At 35.7% G+C, this 20,847-nt stretch overlaps 1 protein-coding gene across 2 annotated transcripts in view; it reads right to left on the bottom strand.

Moving 5' to 3' along the window:
* The window catches only part of KLHL5 (kelch like family member 5), a 50,040-nt gene that overhangs the window by 16,729 nt on the left and 12,464 nt on the right, over window positions 1-20,847 (bottom strand). Inside the window, exons 1-4 of one of the 2 annotated variants that reach the window (XM_063157412.1) lie at window positions 18,777-19,168; window positions 13,167-13,352; window positions 7,231-7,367; window positions 6,249-6,445 (exon numbers count right to left, since the gene is read on the bottom strand). In XM_063157412.1, the coding sequence (XP_063013482.1) occupies window positions 6,249-6,445; window positions 7,231-7,367; window positions 13,167-13,352; window positions 18,777-19,153 (897 nt within the window). In that variant the 5' untranslated portion in view covers window positions 19,154-19,168. Of the gene's footprint in view, window positions 1-6,248; window positions 6,446-7,230; window positions 7,368-13,166; window positions 13,353-18,776; window positions 19,169-20,847 lie in introns of those variants that run through there. The other variant, XM_063157413.1, reaches the window with a different exon arrangement.

The raw sequence follows: 20,847 nt of genomic DNA on the forward strand, positions 1-20,847 counted from the left end.
TGTTTAATGATTTTTTAAAAAAAAGAATTGCATGCTAATAAAAAACCCCTGTAGATTAGAAGCACATACTGGAAAGAAAAAAGGATTTTTAGGTCAAAAAAGGGGAGAAGCTCACAAGAAGAAGCAAGAGATGCACTGCAAAACAGGTCTGAATTTAGTATTTAAATTGGCAACAAAAACAATAATACAGTTTGGCATTATATATGCAATGGGCATCATGACAACAAAGCAAAAAAGTTAATACTTCTTTTTTATTGCTTGGCCTAATGCTTTCAAAGCTATACCTCAGTACTCCGAAGATACTGACTAAACAAAAAGCTGAGCTAAGAGAAAAAAACTAATTAGGTGTAAATAGTCCATCTTACATGAAAGCCAGATGTACATAAAACCACTACAATTTATAAGGGGAAAGATCAAAGTTACTTCACTCCATAGGTAATTCTGGAAATCAGGAAAATAAATCAAAATGTTATAGGTGTACATAATTCTACTTGCAGATAGAATTTGGAAAGAAAACTTTCAAAATATTTAATATGTGAAAAGCTTTCCTACAACAAAGATCTAATTGTCTACACAAAAAAGTACTTCCAAGTGAGAGCTATAGTAGATTAGAAGGGAGATAGAGTTGTCTTTTCCTCTTTAATTCATTTAACTATTTGTATTACAAAATAAAAGTAAAATTGAACAAATATATGAATTAAAATCAGTGAAAGGAACTGTACCACTATTCAGAAGCACTACACATGCATTGCTATTTATTTTACTCTGATATTAAATGCCTGGCAGTAAAGTTGAATCTGAGAAGTGATCAAAATTATTTCCACAGTTTAAACACACAGTTCACAGGAATTCATATTCCACTGAGTTAATTTGTTTTCACTGGTTGCTTTTTTTTCGTTCTTTTTCCTAGAGAGTATGCAAGCTGGAGCTGTGCTTTTAGTTTTGCTGAATGAACAGGCAGTGAGCTCTGACAGAGAGAAACACCAACAATTACTACCTTAAACTTTCCAAATTGTCTATCCAGATCTCAGGAAGAGGAAAGGGAAAGCACTTGCATGAAAACTTCTTTTGTCTCTGAAGGCAACAACAAGCTGATCTTGCGTAAGTCAATCAGGGATCCTCTTTGGAAAGCTTTTTTCCAACTGGATTTCACCACTTCAACAGCTGTTATGTGTAAAAAGCCTGATTTTCCTTCTTGTTGCTTGCAGACCATTGCTTTCTGATGGGAACAAGTTCAGTTTCCTCTTGCTCCCATTCTATTTTTAAAGCAGAGACTCCTTTTGAACAGAGTATCAAAGCATTCCATTGGGAATACAGGCACTCTTTGTCCTATGTCTGTTTTTTTTTATAACCAGAATCTGAAAATTCCTCTTCCTTTACAGACAGAGATTCTGAAGACAAAAAGAAGGAGCCAGTGTATCTCCTAGCATTCTTAACCTCCTCATTAGTCTTTTCTTTCCTTCTTCTTATGGGAACTCTCTGTGGAAGAACAGGATATTTCAGAGAACAAATGATCTGCTGTTTCAATCCCTTTCTTTCTGGTCCTGAAAGTAAAGGGAATTTCCCAACCCCAAAATTAGCTCCTCAAAGGGCTTGGAAACTTTATCAAATAAGTAGCCTGAGGCTTATGTATTAACCAAGACAGGGACATGCAGTCCTTATGCTCCTTACGCTGGGTACTGCTCATTCACATCACCTCAAATTCATTCTTCAGCATCTGCAGAGTGATTAATGCTGATACTCTTAACCACAGATCTGCCTCGGACTTGGTACAGAACAAAAAACATTAGGAGCACATAAAAATAAGATGCCATGATGTGTATCTCTAAATGATACTTAATCCCTACAGTGGGATGCAGTGAGGTGGTTAGTCTCCCTGCACACTGTGTCAGAAGGATGAAAACCTTGGAGAGCATCAGACACCTGCAGCTTGAGAGGGACTGAGGCTGCCCAACAGGCAGCTCAACCACAGGGCTCTGCCTAAACTCTGAACTTGGGAAACCAAAACACAAGAGGTGTTTGACTCACAGCATCTGAAGGAGAGCAATCAGGAAATGTTATTTTGTCTGCTGACTGCTTCAGTGCACTGGTCAACTAAGTATGAATTCACTAAGAACTGTGCTAATTGACTTCCTGGTAAACTATTAATAGTCAAACAGCTGTCAGATATCACCTTCTTTACTTTTACTCAGATTTGACTGATGTATTAAACAATCAACCAACTGAATACTTGCACTGTGTGCAGGGGCAGTACAGATATTTTAGCTTGACTCCTTGTTGCACTGTTTCTGGATTCTGAAACAGGCTGAGCAGCATGCAGCAACCTTTTCACTCTTCATAAGGCAGTACTGATCTATTGTGCTACGCAGGACTGAGGGAACTTGAAAGACAAAAATATCTTGGGTTTTCACAGGTGAAAAGGAAGTGAATGTATGAGTATTTTCCAAGTATGAGTATTTTCCTCAGTTGGTTACTGAGCAGGATATTCTGGACTGCAATTTCAGGTGCAAGAATGTAAAATCCTTGTTTTGACACTATCACAAACTTTATGGCCCTTTATGGACAGAAAGCATTTAAATTTCTCTGCTCTTCATACTCCCCACTAACAAAAGAAAAACCTATCCTGACTGTTGCAAGAAAAAAAGGACAAATTATCCCTCTTTAATTCTTTCTTCCAAATCATAACTCAATGATTTTGTGTTTCCAAACTACTGCCTTACAGGAGAAAGCAAGTCTAAATGTGCCACACCCTTTCTTCTGCAAAACTACCTAGGTTTCTCTGCTTGGATCCAATCTATTATTTTTGAGTTTTTCTTTTTATACATCCACTGGCTTGCTCAGAAATCACACAAATTCCAAAACTAACTTTATCTGAATCTTGTAATACTATCACTGCTTACATACCTTCTGAAGACTTCTGATGAAAATCAAAATGACTTTTCACTCTGCTTTAAGCATGCATAGCTGATCAACAATGATTAGACAGGGACTAACTCAGGCATCATCACACAAAGTTTTGAATGTCTACTCTTTCTCTTTTAGTTGTAAATCAGAAAGTTAAAATCTGGCTACTGAAGAAGCTACTGACACTTACCTAAGAATAACTCACTAGTCACCACAGACATTTCATGTTCTGGAAATAACACAGGCTAGCTTTTCCTCAGCTCAAAGTATTAACTTCCCTTTTGCTCACTTTTTGTGGAAAAGGATCTATTGGTTTTCATTCAAGGTACACTATCAACTGTTTCAAACAAACAAGATATCAAAAAGGGGCCTTTGTTCTGACTTTGAAGACAGCAATAAAAATGTGCAGAATTTTTTTTGCACAAAATGCCATTACAAATTCATTAAAGCAAGCAGATACAATATTGGCCAGTCCAATAAAATTCCTAAATTTATAACTGTATGTCCCAAATACAATATACAAACCACAGCAAAACAGGGTAACCTCTGCTCAAAACATATCTTTACTCAGATACATTTCATGATTCTATCAACTCTGTTTTAGAACTGTGATGTGTAAAAATCAGAGTTGCTCTTTATACAGCATTAAATCCACTACACATTGCTTCAGTTCTTGTTTCACTTCATGTATACTGAAGATTTTTCAAGCTTAAGTTTGTAATGCCAATAATTGACCAGTTTTGATAAACTGTTCCCTTCTGTCAAAACAATTTATCAACTGTCAACACAGCAAGCAATAAAGTAATGCAATACTTCAGTCCTTTTTGCATAATATATATCTGCAATATGAAGAAATGCAACATTCAAATCCTTCTTCATTTTTTTTTTTAATCATTGATGCTTTCCAATGACTAATGTACTTTACTCGGACAGAAGAACCCCATTAACAAAGGCAGACCTAATGGGGTAACTCACTGTTTCATCCTCCAGTTTAAACAAAAGCTCATTTCACCTGAATTTCAAACTTCATGTAAAAAGGTACATTAATGAAGCAGGTAAGATGATTACAAACTCATTACATGTGTAACAAAAAGCTTCAAAGCAGAGAAGTTGTTTCACTTGTAAAAATATTAAATGGCAATCAGGGTTTCTTTTCTGTCAAAGAAACATTCATAGAAAATAACGTGTGAATTAAAATTTAAGTATTTTATATTATTCAATAACTTCTACTACAAGTATTTTAAAAGAACCAGAACAATAAACTGTACTCAATATAGTCCCACACTGTTCTATGAAGGCCAATGCAGCATAAAAATAATTCCCTGTTTTAAGAAAGAGAATTTTGCCAGCTACTACAGGTGTACTTAACCCTTACATTCTAATACTTCTTAGTGGAAAGAGCATCAAGTACCTAGCACTTACTAGTGTTGAACATTTTATTTTTTCAAACAGCTTTTAAACAAATGAAATTACTTGGGGATTTATTTTAATTGAAGATTCAATTGGACCAGACATTTCTATGCAGTTTCCATAGCAACATTCATTTCAAAATAAAGAAGCTTCTTCTCTATTACTCATTATTTCTAAAATTCAATTTAATGTCTCTGTTGGAACTAAACAACATTAAAAGAGGCCTTGGGAAAAATTCATCTAGCACAACTAATTAGTTTTGAAAATGGCATTTTAAAATCCACCTAATTTGAATTTCATTCACATCAAAGCCTTAAAAGCAACAATTTTGCCACCGAAGTAAACAACAGCCAAAAGGCACAGAACTATTTTCCTCTGGTCTGAATAAAAGATAAGTGCTGCAGAAGAATGGCTTTAAGAAAGTTCACAGCCCTATTTTCCCTAAGTCATTAATTGCCAGTCAGAATACTAAGACTGGAATGTCAACATTCCCCTTTAAGGATGCATTAGTCTAATAATTCTTACTACTCTGATTTTGGCAGTTCACTTAAAAAGGACATGACAATTGCCCAAACCAAAATACATACTTATTCTGAAAAGGAACAAGTAGATCAGAAGAGAGAGTTTCTCTTTTCACATATTTCTTCTATCACTGGTCTCACTCAACATAAATTCCAATACTCCTCAAAGGCATAAGCCACATTTACTTTACTGTTTCATTGCACATTCTACCTAACAGCAGACTCCTTATTTTTGTTTTTGCAATAATGAAGACCAAGAATAGAAACATGTAAGTTACAATCTGCACCTTATTTATTGATCTGCCTCAGTAAATTTGTGTGTCCATGATATTAAATATCTGAGAGCTCCATTCACTGCAGAGGAACATTGTCTTGTATTTGGGGAAAAAAAAAGCTATTTTAAACTGTTATACATAGTAAGCTAAATAAATTTAAGCCAATAAGTAAACTTTTTAAAAAATTGTTTTAAACCAGCAAAACCTAAGGCAGCAAGAGGAAGAGCCATGGATTTCTAATACTAATTACAAGACAAATTACAACTCTTGGATCTTAGCCAACAACTTAATGGCAAGGTAATGCCATGACACACAAGCAAATTAAGTACTATCCTTATTCCCACATCTCTTATGCAGTATCTACTTGCCCTCATTCAAATCCCAAGAGCTTATTTAGGCAAAATTTCATCAACAAGTGAGCAAAATGCCTCACAAAACTGCAAAGAGGAGATGAACTGACTTGCTTCAGAGATAGTTCTTCTGCCTTCTTCTGATAACTTTACTAAAATACACTTGTGAGAAGAAAAAAAAGAACATTTTGTATAAAATAAAAGGACGACTGCTAAGCAGATAAAGTTTACTTAAGTTGGTCGGTCTGAATTTCTAGAAGTTAACTGAAAAATATAATTGGCAAGTTTGTATTTAGTCACATATTACCTAGCCTAGAATTAAATTCTTTGATGCCTGACATCTCGTTGCTAAATTATTAAGGATGATGCAGAATCTATATTGCTGAATCCACATTCATACCCCAAGTACATCTTGGAACCTGATAACTCCAGTTCATCACAAAAAAGGAACTCTACACTTCCATTTAGTAATGTGTAATTTTGGAATAGATGATGGCAGCTTCCCCACTGTGAAGTCTGTAGTTTTTGACTGTCAGAAAGAAGAACATTTAATATGTTATTAAATGCATACCCCACAATTCCATTTCTGTTTACAGGGCATTTATGCTCATATGTTTCCTTCCCACTCTAAACCAGCAACTTTTTTGTCATTTTTCATCATGGGAACATATTCTTGTTTGAAAACTATGAAGACTTTCTGGGGGGAAAACATTAGTACCATATTTAGGAAAACATTGTATATTTTCCCCTACTAAATAAAGCAGATGTTAGTTAATGTAACAACATACCATGGTGTAATTGTGAGCCACCTTGTGCAAGTCAGTGCAACCCTGGGCATCAGCAAAGGATCGGATTCCAAGGCAATTGGATGGGTGAAGCTGCTTCATGAGGAATTTACAGCATGCTTCTACAACCTGAGAGAGCTGAAGAAGGCAAGCTGTAGACAACAGGCACTCAATGTTATCTTCTTTTAATTCAAGGCGACCTAGTAACATCAAAAAGAAAATCACATTAGTTTGCTCTTATAATCTTACAAATTCCCTAAAACCCCAAGGCAATAGAATTATTTACAGATTATATGACAGAATAGAAGGCTTAGTAAACATCACCCTCAGCATTAGATAACTAATAATTTTCAAAATTAGTATCTATAATGATGAAAGGAAAGGGAATCCTAATGAGATTCCTTGTTTTGTCAGTCATGATACATTTAATAGATTCACATAATTTGTTAACTAATTGAATGTAGTATTACCAGAGAAACTTTATCCTATCAGGTTGTCTCAGGTAACAGCAATGAGACCTAATTGCTGTCTACAGCTTTCTCACCAGGGAAGGGGGGGAAGGCACTGATCTCTTCTCTCTGCTGACTGGTGACAGGACCAGAGGGAATGGCCTGAAGGAGGTTAGGAAAGGGTTCCTTTTTCATTAGGAAAAGGTTCTTCCCCCAGAGGGTGGCTGGGCACTGGAACAGGCTCCCCAGAGAAGTGGTCACAGCACCAAGCCTGACAGAGCTCAAGAAGCATTTGGAAAACACTCTGGGACACACGGTGTGATTGTTGGGGTGCTCTGAGCAGGGTCAGGAGTTAGACTTTGAGAATCCTTGTAGGTTGCTTCCAACTCAAGATATTCTATGATTTATTTTTATTTATTTATAAGAATTTAAATAATGTGAATAATTTGTAAAGAGCATTTGAAATCTAGTAATGGAATACAATGCTCACATGAGGACAATTCATTAGATGAATTTCCCATTTTCACTTCAATTACCTGTATATGCATATTGAACCAGAGCCCACAATGCCTTTGGCTCCACACCCTCCATCTTGATTTCTTCCTGTCTTGCTTCCCTTACATCATTAGTGAACATTGCTGCAAAGTAGTCCGAAACAGAGGAGAGAACCAATCTGAGTATGACATGCAGCACAAAAGGAGAGAAACAGAAGAGAAGAAAAAAAATCTTAGTCAGTCTGATGTTTGTTAATTTATGATTCATTACTTTGCCCTTTGCAGAAACACTGTAGTGAGAAAAACATTTAAAAATTGACGAAGTGCTCCATGCTCTAGTTTCTCTCTATGAATAATGAAGTACTGATACTAAACCTACATTTGCTACTGATCTAAACTAATTAGCCTTACAAAGCAATGACTTTTAATAGCCAACACAGACATAAACACCCCCAAATCCACATAAATTGGAAATGAAGTATAAATATACATTATTAAAATAAAATGGAATTGATTTTCATTTATATTATGTTAGATACATTTTTAAATGTGAAAGAATGACTTACCAGTCTTTTTCAAAGTGCTTTAAAATGCTTTTACTCTTAGTGCACACATATACATTCAATTACTAACACTGATAACAAAATTTGTCAAAGTAAACTTGGAGATGATACAGAGTAATCTCTTTTTTGAGTATCTATTTAGCCTTTCTTAATAATCCTGACTATTTTACTGTGCAAGTAAATGTTAGTGCACAACGGACATTTTTTTGGATTATCAAGAGTAAAACACTCTTTACAAATAATAATGCCACTCTGCAAAATGTGAAAGAATTTCCATGTGTACAGAGACTGGGGTTAAAGAAATTGTATGAGGCAGGAATATGAAACCAACCATAACTATTCATGAGGAATAAGAGACCTCCAGGAATGGCCTTGTGGCTTAGATCAATTTTTGTGCTGTGGCAGTTCACTGTTGCCTTGCTCAAAGGGATTTCAATATAAATAGATGTGATATGTATATGGATCTATACAAAGAGCAAGCCCAAGAACTTAGCCTACTGCAAATACATTAAAGAGTCCATGTGCATATCTTCAATTAATCTAATACTTCAGGCAGTTTATGCTGTGCTGAATCATTATACAGGTGTGTTAAAATGGCAGAGGTCAGGAACCACAAAATAGAGCAAAACTAAATGAAAAGGTGCTTAGGGGAGAATTTACAGGTACATATACAAAGTAATGAAACACAAGGAGCAGTCTCTTAATTAACTGCAAAGTAATAAAATTTTGATTAATTAATGTCACAATATATTTTTCTTGTGAACTCTCTGATCATTGAGCATTTGGTCAGGCTTACAGAAAAGAAAAGGTAATTTTTTTTTCTAGCTGCTGAAGCAACAAAGTAAAGTTACAATTGCATGGGAAAAATATTAATTTTATTTTAACAACTTGCATGATTGAAGTTTTGTAAAAAACCCCCCAAAGTTCTGTTCTTTTAAAGAAAAATTAAATTCTGTTAATGAAATATGAGAATTATTCTGTATCTGACTAGCTAAGGAAAATGAGAACTTTCTGCCAAGCTATGGCCCAGCAATCTCTTCTAGGCATTTTAACCTCATGTTTAATGAAATCTGCATTTAAATGAAAATACTGCCTCTCAGAGATCTATAGAACTGGAGTAAATTAGAAAGTACATTCATGAAAGTATCAAGGGAGAATTTCTGCAACTGCTTTTGATGCTAGAATGAGATGACAAGACCAGATTTCTATGTACAAAATAGGTGTTTTCACTGGAAGTGGTTTGAATAACCCAATTATCTCTGCAGGTCCAATTCACAATTTAAAAAGGCAAAAATTGGCAAAAAAAAAAAAGGCAAAAACTTAACATAGTCACATCTGACTGTTCTGACTTGGAACTTCTACACAGAACAGAGCTTGTAAAAGACAGGTCTTCTGCAACGGGAAATGGAATTTAATACTTAGTCATATCACAGTTTGGGAGTTGATTTTTCTTTTCTTTCTTCCCCCAGCAGTGCAACTAGAATAGGTAGCTGCACTATTATTCAGAACACTGGACTGTACACAGTTTAGAAACAACTGTTGAAGAAGCTCCAAAAAATAACACGAGGGTCCCAATGCCTTCTATCAGAGGTTTGATATCAGCAAATTTCTCCCTGTAATTTCCAGACTCAAGAGCCATCCAAAGGAAATTAACAGAAATGAAATCCATTTACTATTTTTGCAAACACGTTCAGATCCATGAGGAGGTATGCATGCCTCACAGTGGTAAAGGCTTTGCAGAGGGTGACTTGCACATGCTGACAGAGGATGTGAAGCCCAGAAGTAGTTTAATACAGGTAATTTGAAAAAGCATAAATTATCCTGAGAGCAGTTTTGCAATGATTTCACAATGAAAAGCCTTAGAAGAGGTATCTACACTTTTCTCTTAATTCGACTAATTTAGAAAAAGAAGTTCTTTCAAAGAAAGAAATGGGATTAAAATATACAGTGACAATGCATCAAGGTGACACTGAGCTAGGATAGAAGAAAACAAAAGCAGACTTTCATCCAACTGGCCTTTTCTTTTTCCCACTAGTCAATAAAAATCAATTACTGCTATACACATGTGATTTGATATTCACTAGTCACTAAATACTGACAAAATCCAAAATCCAAAATCAGAACAATCTACCATGACGGCTTAATATATTTTGAAGAATTTTCAACTGAGAGCCAGTAAAACATGTGGCACACTTTAAAACCCATACTTGTTGGACCTGCCACAAGCTGCACCATCTCGATAGTTTTCTAGGTCACCAAAGCAATTACTATGTAAAATGATGACAGCTACCAAACCTGGCAATTTACAGGTTTAGTATCTCCAAACCCATCTCAGCTGACAGAATGCTGCTTAAGATCAGAAAGATAAAAGGGACTCTTCCTAGGCAGCTCCTTGTTTGTGGCTGTGTAACAGCTGAAAACCGTCCTTGGAAACTCACTGTCAGCATTCACTGAAGCTGTAAGGTGATACTGAAGAGTTCAGGCTCTTTCAAACAAGCCTCCTAAACTCTAGAGTACACAAGGTTCCATTTGCCTTCTTTTCTTAAGTCCCATCTCTTTTGTATTTCCATCTTTCAGTGTCAACAGAAAGACACACAATGGCTCTGCCCACACTGCTGATTACAGGATGTGGCAGGCTTTAAATGTCCTCTGGGCAGGAATTTACACACATTTCCCTTTTCTTACATGAATGTTCTAATCAGTGGATTATTGCTAAACAAAACAAGCTTTTATTATGGATATTGCAGTTAGCTGAATGTAATAAATAAGAACATAATAAATGGCAGACATCTGAAATTGCAGTGGACACAAAATAAACATGAAAAAATAAACATAAATTAAATCAAAGTATCCAAAATTTCTTTATGGAACTGCAAGCTGAAGGGGTGGGAATATAATACATTTCTTCCTACTGGAGAATGTCCCCTTTTCCTACTTGCTTTTTGTCCTTGTAAATAAGATTTTGGCTATGATTTCAGCACAGAATAAGAAGATAAATACTTTTGGAACAATAGAGAATATTCAGAAAAATCACGACTATATGTGATGCTTTTATTTGTAGTAGACTCATAGCCCGAATTCTTCACAGATACAAAACCTCTCAGAATTTCAGTGATGTATTACCTGTGATTATTACCAAGGCAGACACCAAACTCATGTCTCTTTTCTCTAAAAACATACATAATGGACCTCACAACACTCAATAAAAAGTAGAAATTGATAATTTAAAAATACAGGAATTATTAAAAATACCAAGTTCAAAACTGAAAATCTGAATACTCCTCTCTATGAGTGTGATTAATATTAATAATGAAGAATGTTCTTTTTTACCAGCTCTGTGATCACATACTATGAACAACTCTTATCTTTCTTATGGAAAAATAAAGGAAAACAAAGTTGTCCATTGTAAATGAAGTTTCTGTTTTCTTACTCATTTTAGAATGCCAAGCCATTAAGCTAAGATGTATTTAATACATATTCTGTTGCTTATTAAATCTCAAGACAAAATAATCACTGGTTTTCTGAAATGCACTGACTTATCCAGCCTGCAGTCAATACTAAAATAGTCAGAACTTGTACAGAGGCAGCAAAAAATACTACAGAATTTTTTTCTTATAACATTGGCTACTACAAATACATAAAGGCAGTCATTGAATTTCTATAAAATTTAAATGAAATTTAAGATTTCCATATTTATCCTTCCCACTATGAAAAGAAATCAGTTTTCAGTGAGATACTTTGGATTTACTGAGATTAAGACTGCAGTTATTGCTATGTTTCTCTGTGAAAACAAAACAGTTAGAGAAAGAACTTTTATGCAAAAGGCAAAGCTTCTTTGTGAGTTGCTCCAACATTATAAAGTGAACAAGAGAGAATCATAAGCCTCCCACTTCCTGCTACAAGCACAAAGTGTGCTTCTTTGGCTTTAACTTTCATACATATTTAACACAGAATATCCTAACTACAGCAAGATGCTTCTCCTCAGAGGAGAAGTCCAGAGCAGTAGTAGCATATGCTTCATAATAATAACTACAGAAATAGATACAGTAGCACAAACTGGAGAGGTGAAGTCAGTTCTCTGAAGAAATAAGAAACAAGCGTGAACCACATTAAAGGACTTTTTAGGGTGTTCTCTATCCATTTATTTCATTGTAAATAGAACCTTCCAGTCCTTAAAAGGTATTCATGGCTGTCCTCTGCACCCTTTCTACACATTTTTAACTATTACATAAGCCACAGTCCAAACACATATTGCAAAAGGGTTACCTTGGCTCCATAAAGCAAAATGACTTCTTAATTATAATCACTATTTTTTCCTGTTTACACCACTCCAAAGTTTTTTGACCCTAAATTACTAGAGCATGTGCCCACTAAGGGTGTGTCTATTCCATTTTCATCTGACTCATTCTTTTCACAGGGACAACACACTTTAGTAACTAAGTGAACACTTTATAAAATGAAGTCTCCGAGAGCAACAGCAGGCTATGGTTTAAAAGCCTCTCTGATTCTCAAGTCAGTTTCCATCCCCATGCTGTCATTCCCTCAGCTGAGTCAGCACAACAGTGTGGATAATATCCGAATAAAAGCAGAAATCTGGCTTTTTAAGGAAAGTACCAACTCCAAACCAGCAACATCTTCCCATCTTTTTATTACCATTACAGCATTAAGCTGCAGTTTCCCTGTGGGAGTAGTAATCAGCAATGGAAAACAAGAATGCTTTAGGATGTTATTTCTGTTGTAGACCTCAACTTAGGAAACCACAGCTTACTTATACCTAGGTTCCTATTAAAATTACAAATTCTGTGCATTAAATACCATAATGTGCTTCAGCTACACATGCCTGTGTTTTGCAATCTTTGGTACTTTCCTAGATTTTAAGCAGCATACATATGATCTGTTGATTACACAGATGACAGAGAGGATAAAGTTTGAACTAATTTAGACCTCTAATACTGGCAATGTTCAGAAGTCTCCTATCTTCTTAGTACAGGAGCAAAAAACCTTTATGTGAACAGAAGAGTGTACTTATTGTTAATTGTGACTCCAACAGCATAATTGCTAATATAAAGAAAAAAATTAAACAAAATTAAATCTAAGAAAAAAATTTACATCGCTCTGTGGTAAAGAAACCACTACAACTTATAATATTCTGGGAGTGCATTTGGGACTTCTGGGGGTTTGTTATGCAAATATCATAAGTATACCTAGAAACAAAAGGAACTTAAACTTTTTTATTCTGCATTGCTTACATTAGAAAAAATAATTTTTCATTTCCAAAGAAATGTTAAAAAATATATACCTGTTTAAATTGAATGGTTTAGGATGTTCTGACATTTTTTAAACAAAACATGGGACACACTTTGATGGTGCATTTGTAAATAATTATGAAGTTATTTCAATTTATGATAAACTTACCTGTGAGCTGGAATTCTACGATCACCAGCGACTAACACCACATCACACAGCTGATTGTGTCTAAGATAATTCTCCATCTTTTTAAAAGTTTGTTCAGCATGGTTGAGAGCCTGAAAAAATTCATCTGAGGTACAGGGCTCCATTGTCTGACAAGATGATAAGGTGTGACTGCTGTTGGAGGTTTTGCTAAAGACAACAACAGAAATCTTAGTTCATACAATATTCAGGTGAAATTTTATCTACAAAGGGTAAAATAAAAATCATATGTGATTTTAAAGTGAATATGCATTATTTGTTTTAATATTTATTTCCCTGCTATTTTATTTTTTTCATATTTTCTTTATTCCTCAAAAAAAAAATCTAGACCCTTGTGGTAAATGTATAATCAATTCATGTTGTACTCTTCAACTAAGTGAGACACAGAGATCAGCCCAGCAATTAAATCTGTAGTGCTGTCAGATGGTTAAGGAAGAACATCCACCAAGGCCCTGCAAAGTGAAAAAGTAATGGAAGGATGGCAGTAAGGAACCAAACCCCTCCCTGCCACTTATGTTTCACACTTAACCTAAGGTGGCCAGAACAAAACTCAGCTACTACGAGCATGTGGGCATGCAGGGAAAAAAACCCCACAAACACATTGCTACACCACCACTCCTACTGCCCGCCTTGGGTCTGATATGAGATCTACCACATCAGAAGTCACCAAGAGTGAAAAGCAAGGGTGGATGGGGAGAAAAATTATTCCCATCTGTATACACAAACACAGAAGACAGGGAAAAAACAGGAATAGAGAAAATGTAAAAGGAATGCATGACCCTAGGAGATAAAGGAAATTAATCCCAATGATGTACACTGTGGAAAGCATGCTTTCCTCCTCACAGTTCTTTAACTGACCACTGCTTAGTTTTCAACAATGCAGGCACCTTATAAAATACTCTGGATCTACCATAACATTTGGAAAGATGTGGTTTCACAATATCGGCATCCCAACCCCTGCTTCCACAAAGATGTCATGAACTGAGCAGCATGCCTGGGGCTAAATCCACCATAAAACTTATCTCACTCCTTGGTGTAGGATACTCATTTCAAGACAGAGCTCCTCAAAACCAAAGTCTAAATTTCCAACAGAAGATTTTCTGTAAAGGGGAACTTTGTGGTTTGGTCTTGGGTTTTATCATATCTTTTGATTTTTTTTTTAATTTTTTTTTTTTTTTTTTTTTTTTGCACATACCCAGATAGCTAAGAAAGCCAAGCAGTTTGGTCTTTAATTCAGAGCTAAATCTAATAATGGATCAGAAACTAGATACCTGCCTACTGATTTCCCCTGGGGCACTTTATATTAAATATTCTCGCTGAAGCTGTGGTTTGCCATTTATTTATGTGTCAACTTCTTCCCTGCTCCCTGTAGCCCAGGAGTAGCTTGTTCTGCTCCACCACCAGCCCTCTTACAGGCTGGAACAAGTGTTCTTTGTGGCCATTTTGGAAACTGAATCGGGGCTCACACAAAGATGTAACCATGTAACCTTGGACAACATTATATTGGCCAGCTGGGTGGCATTCTCAAGGGAATGAGCACGAAGTTCTCAGTGAAAGCAACTCTTTAACCAGCAGCCCTGAAAAACAAAAACCAGAAGTGGAATGGGTAGGTCGCTGGTCAATGCACAAATACTGAGGAAATGATTCTGTATCTCCATGTCAAAATTTAGTACATTCTCAATTGGGTTAATATGTTGTGGTTTTTTCTGGTTTGTTTGAACTATATATTAACCCATATTCCTCAAAGTAACTTCGTTAATAACATTTTTAAAAAATTACACACGATCAGAATTTTATCTACATTACAACCTTAGAAAGTGTTTTGCAGATAGAAAGGAAGAAACCACAAAGGAAAAAGCTTGATGGATCACAATTTCACTGGAGCCATTGCCAGTTTCAAAACTGCACCTTTTCCACACAGAATTCCAGTCATCACGCTCATTCAATAAGGAAAAATAATTGCAATGGTGTCTGTTCTGCAGCATCCACAATATAATGTATTCAGGACACAAGGGAGTCAAGCCTAGCTCTCCCTCTCATCTAAAGATGTTCAATCCCATACCCGCCCTTGAGTAGTAACTTACAAACCATTTTCCATAATGAAGGAACGGGAGAAAGAAAGACTAAGGTTCAGTGGTCCATAAAGAGAACATGAAAAAGAGATTCTAATAGTTACAGTATTTGCAAAAATTAAATTAAAAAAAAAAAAAGGAAAAAAAAAAGATTCAAAAGCTATTTGTGTCTGGTACCCTGTAACTGGAAATGAAAAATTTAAATGTCCCTCCTTCCACAAACTGTTTTATGAATATTTTTCCAGTTCCATTTGCCACAGCAATGACAACCTGGGAGAATTCCAAAAGTCCTTACACCCTCAAAGGTCCGTGAGACTGAGGTGAAAATAAAAGACATATCAAAGGATTCTGTAGCTTGAAAACTCAGGGTGAGGAGGCAAGCTTAGATTGGAAGTTACAACATACTAACTCCAAGAATGATCAAACAGAGCAATACTGCAGAGCTGGTACTACGTGGTACATTCAGATTTTGTCTTTAAATAATTACAGACATTTTACTAAACTGCTCAAGGTCAGCACACAGCTGATGAATTCTGGAATCCTGTTTGTATTTAATGTTTAAATATAAATATTTTAATACATTTCCCTACTTCAACCTACAATAAAGTAATTCCAGTATTTTAGTGCACACATGAATGCAATGAAGCAGACACAACATTCTGCACACAAGGTATGCCCAAGTATTTTTAGCTTTATCTCCACCATGCCTTCAAGGTCTGTAGATTGCTGCTAAGGCACCACCAAAAAAAGTTAAGAAAAATAAATCTAATGCTAATAGTCTTACACTTTCTGTACAAGAGTCTGCAGAGCTGTTGGTGAGTTCTTAAAAGTGTATGAATCCAAGAGGATGATCATTGCCTCAGGGATGCAGGACAGTTAACAAACAGCAGCAATAGAGGAAATCTAGGAGATGAACATCTGCAGAAGAATTCAAAACTCCCTGTCCCAGTAAACAACCATTCGAGCTAACGCAGGTTACAAATGACACCCAGGAGTATGATGTGAACAGTATTACAGCTGACCAGCTCTGATTCTTGAATCTGAATTATCTGTTTGCATCTCACACACAACCTTGGTCAAAGATCTGGTACGAAATTTGGAATTGAACTCTATATAACACCAAATTAATCTGACAGCAGCTCTCCTCTAAATGAACTACATAATGATCTAAATGATGTCATAGTGACAAAGACCTTATCTAAATGCTTTTCTCCTTGTACTATATGGCAAGGCAAAGAGGAAGGACTGATACAAACAAAGCAAGTAGAGCTGTTTCTGTTCATGTTATTAGGGCTTCTAACTGGGCAGTAAGTTACAGAGGAGCATAGAGGAAAGGTAACTATAGCTTCTACAGAAGGTTTTTTAAAAAGACTTTTTCATGCACATGATTTACTTGTAAAGGAGGCAACAATGTTTTCATATGGGAAAAAAAGCTCTTTGTAAACTACATAACAAAAGTGTTGGTATGGGGCTTTCTCCCTCGAGTCAACATATAAGAAGCCGTATTTTAGAATGCATAGAAAAAATATTTAATTAAGTCCTTAATATCAGAGAAACTCCAGGTGTTAGGCAGAACTGTGTAGTCTGTCCAAGAGCTTATACATTTTTAACAAATGATGTGAACAAAACATGGCATAAGTGCAGTCTCTCCATAAGACAGAGATACGGATAACAATACAAAGCAAGCTCCCACACTGCCATTAGTTGCATAATAAATTGTACTGACACAGAACTCAAAACTTATCTAAATTATTTAAAGCATGTAAGTAAACATTATCATGAATGCATACAGAAGACAGTAACAGAAATACAAAACCTCTAGATGTTATACATAATTAAGCAGATAATTTAAAAGATACTTCCAATTTACTAAGTTCAAATCCTTTGTGCATTTTCTCTAGTATATAACTAGAGAAAATTTTCTGCAACAGAAAAAAAACCCAAACCAAGACTTCTTAAAACCTCCTAAATAAGTATCTGCAGTTCTCCAGTTCAACAAAGGAACAAATTAGTTTTACCATATGCACATTATTCTCTAACAATTAAGACCAAATGTTGTACTATTTTCAATCTCCACATTTATCTTTTAAAACTACACGTTTATTTTCCTACAGTGATTGCCTTGCTATGAAGAGAATATACTAACTGGGATAATGCTGCATGCAAAAATTTCCCATCAGAAATATATGTTGCTGTTGTAAAATGATGTTATACCTGTATCATATCCAATAACATAGCAATTTAAAAATTTATATCTGAATGTCATTTAAAATGGGATCTCTTCAGAAGTGTGTTACTTACAGCTACATAGTTGTTGCAGCACAGTGGGACTGCTGTTATGATGCAGCAGTATGTAGCATTTCCTTTCCCAGTAATTCTACTATTTTGACATGGGGTGATAAAAGCAAATACACTATGTCCACGTCTAAGCAATTTTACTCTCCTTCCTTTCCTTGAACCTTTAAAGGTCATATATACAATAAACAGTTCATGTTTATATTATGGATTACTTTGCCTTTCCACTACATTGATTCTTCTCCCAAGGAATGAAAAACACTCAACTGCTATAAGTAAATTGATCTGTCCTTAATAACCTTTATTAAACAGTGTACCCTTTTAAGTAGCCACACTTTCTGAAATGCCACATCAGTGTAAAGCTGTCTTAAAAGCAAGAAAGCAAACATAACATTTTCTGAAATGTTAAGCAATTATGCACTACATGAGCTACAAAACAGGAAAAATACTTTTAGTGAAAGACTGACTGACTTATACAGCAAATGAAATAAAAGAATTTAACTGATATTTCACAATAAAGGTTATTAACTTGCCTGATTTACAATAACTGGCAAACAACTTTATTTCAAGAACAAGTTTTACAGTTTCATCTTTAGTAACGATGTGTAAGAAAAGAACACCGAAACATCTTTACAGATGCAATAGAAACATTTTTTCTTTTTCTGCCAGATGCACAGTTTAATTCAACCAAATGGGTTACTGGAACCTCTTTAAAGTACAAATTGATTGACTTTCAATTGATGCAATTTTTGTCTTTGATTTATAGTCTAAGTATTTTTTACAGCTCATTCTCTGTCGTCTATAGATACACAGGGAAGCATGAGATCAGAATCAGAAGTTTACATTTTCATAATCTTCTCCTAACTGACATAACTAAACAATCAGTATCACTTCAAAATAATGTAGAAAGCATTCTATAACGTTACCATGTAATGGGCAGTACCTTGTTCATAGCAGCATGTACTAGTACACCGTTTAAAACACGAGTGCATCCATGTTTGCACTTTGTTTATCCCCACTGACTGCCTTAAAAAGGTCCTAGTAAACACACAGAACCCGATTATAATTAATATTCTGTTTCTGATGCACAGTAGCTGCTAGGTTTCTGAAGCATTTGAGTTCAGAACAAAGGCTAGCCTACATATGCATACTAACTACAAACATGAAATGAAAACACATTTCTCACAATAGGAAAGTAATAATTAACCTGCACGAGCTGCTGTCCGATTCATTTTCTTCTTCACTTGCTCTATCATCTGTTTCTTGTCTGCCAAGCCAACGTGCACCTCCACAGTCTTCTGCTGAGAATTCAAATGCAGGGATTTCTGAGGTGGATGCCATTGGCCAAAGAGGTGAATTCTGGAAATCCTGTTGGCTGGACCTTCTGTAACCAACTGATGTTAAAGGTAAGTTACCCGAGTCTAAAAACTTCCTGCCAGCAGTTGTTACATTTTGTCCTCTATTCCAGAAGTCTCCCTCATCGTTTTCAATTGCAGAGTTCGGGGCTGATGCCTGATGACCAAACCACCTCCATCTGATTTTCAAAATCTGCTTCACGTCAAACTCTTTACGAGAACCAGACATTCTTAGTGAAAGCCAGCGATCGTCTAGGCAACAGCGTAAGAAGCAGCACACATAAAAGAAGATTTGTGCACCCAACCAAGACAAGAGAAACACATGCTCTGCCTGTCTGTGGCAAACAGATTTTCTACAGAAGGAGGGGAAAAAGCATCGCAATCACACAAAAAAGGCTTCTTTAACGGTATGTCATTTGAATATAAACAAAAGGCAACAGACAGTGAAAAACGCTGACATAAAAGAGGAGGTGAAACAATCACCTGCATCAGGAAAAATGCTAATCACTTCACCCTAAAAGCTCTGAGGCTGTTTCTGTTGCTGCCTCTGACCATTAGGTTTCAAAAACACTAAACAATATTCATTAAAGCCCTTTCAAGCCCTTTCAATACCACCCCCTTTTCTTAAACCACAAATGACAGCAAACTGCAATTTCTATACTGCATTTTACAATCTGTTTCTTATTCTGTTAACTCTTGCTACTACAGAGGGGGAAAAAGTGCAAAGATCAAATTAAATTCCTTCTATGCTGCTAAAAAATAAATTTACAGAGAAGAATCAAAGCCAACTCAAAGAGAACTGATTATGCTGGGGAGAAACTGAACTGTAAATAATTCTTTTTCCCATTACAGGACATGAATGAACTTAAAAAGGACAAGAACAGCCTTGGAAGGCTCAAGGGACTAGGAGTGGAGGCTATAAAGCCTTTCATCTTTCATCATGCTTTGATTCAAATCTAGGTCTGCAGTAACCAAAAATTTCTATGTGAAACGAGCTAATGGTTTCCATTCACTTATACATCACTAAAACAGAAAGCAAGAAAAAACCAATCACTGCAAGACACCAGACAAACCCCTGCAAAATAAACAAGTCGTAAGACGACTGCTCAAAATGTTTCTTTCTAATCATACACTGTTCCACATCTCATTAGGAGTACTGTGATGGAACAGTGAAAAAGAGAGATGCATACTCTTGAGACAGAACTCCCCCTAGGACTGGTAATTTACTTAACATCTTAAAATGTCCAGCAAAAATTTTTACTCAAATGAGGAATAGCCATTCCTATGAATGGCCTAGAAAGCCTATCACTACACTGATATTCTCTGATATTATATACATTTATTCACAAAAGGCACAATGACCAACTTACAGTTCCCATGAAAACCAGCCTATTTCCTCTCTGACACATGAAGCTAGTTAGGTATAAAATGCTGAGATTAATTTCAGTCACATGCAAATTGTAATAACAATTTTGGAACAAAACGAGGCACTGGATTTTATCAGTCCTTGATACAGAGATCTATGTTTTCAAATTTTACAACTCAGTTAGTCTGTTCAACTCTCCAGGGTATATAAGCAACAAACATACAAGTGCTTCTTTATTGCCCTACAGTTTTCATCAAAAGTGAAAGCCACCCTCTCTCAGACAAACATGATGAACTCCAAAATGTGGCATCTTGTAATTAGGCTACCTGCAGTATTATTTAAAACAGGTTATATGCAGAGTCCACATGAAAACTTAAGCAGTGCCAAATTTTACCACCCAAAACCCAAAGACTGTTTAAAATTCATTGCCACGAGAATACCATGCTATTTTCTGAGGAAACACAATGCTGTAAGTGCTAGTTTTAACCTGGAAAGCTCACCAGTCATTGCCCAGAGCACAGTTATTGATCTAAGTGCTTCTCACAAAGGCTAGCAAA

The sequence above is a fragment of the Melospiza melodia genome, chromosome 5, assembly GCF_035770615.1.
Source record: "Melospiza melodia melodia isolate bMelMel2 chromosome 5, bMelMel2.pri, whole genome shotgun sequence".
NCBI lineage: Eukaryota > Metazoa > Chordata > Aves > Passeriformes > Passerellidae > Melospiza > Melospiza melodia.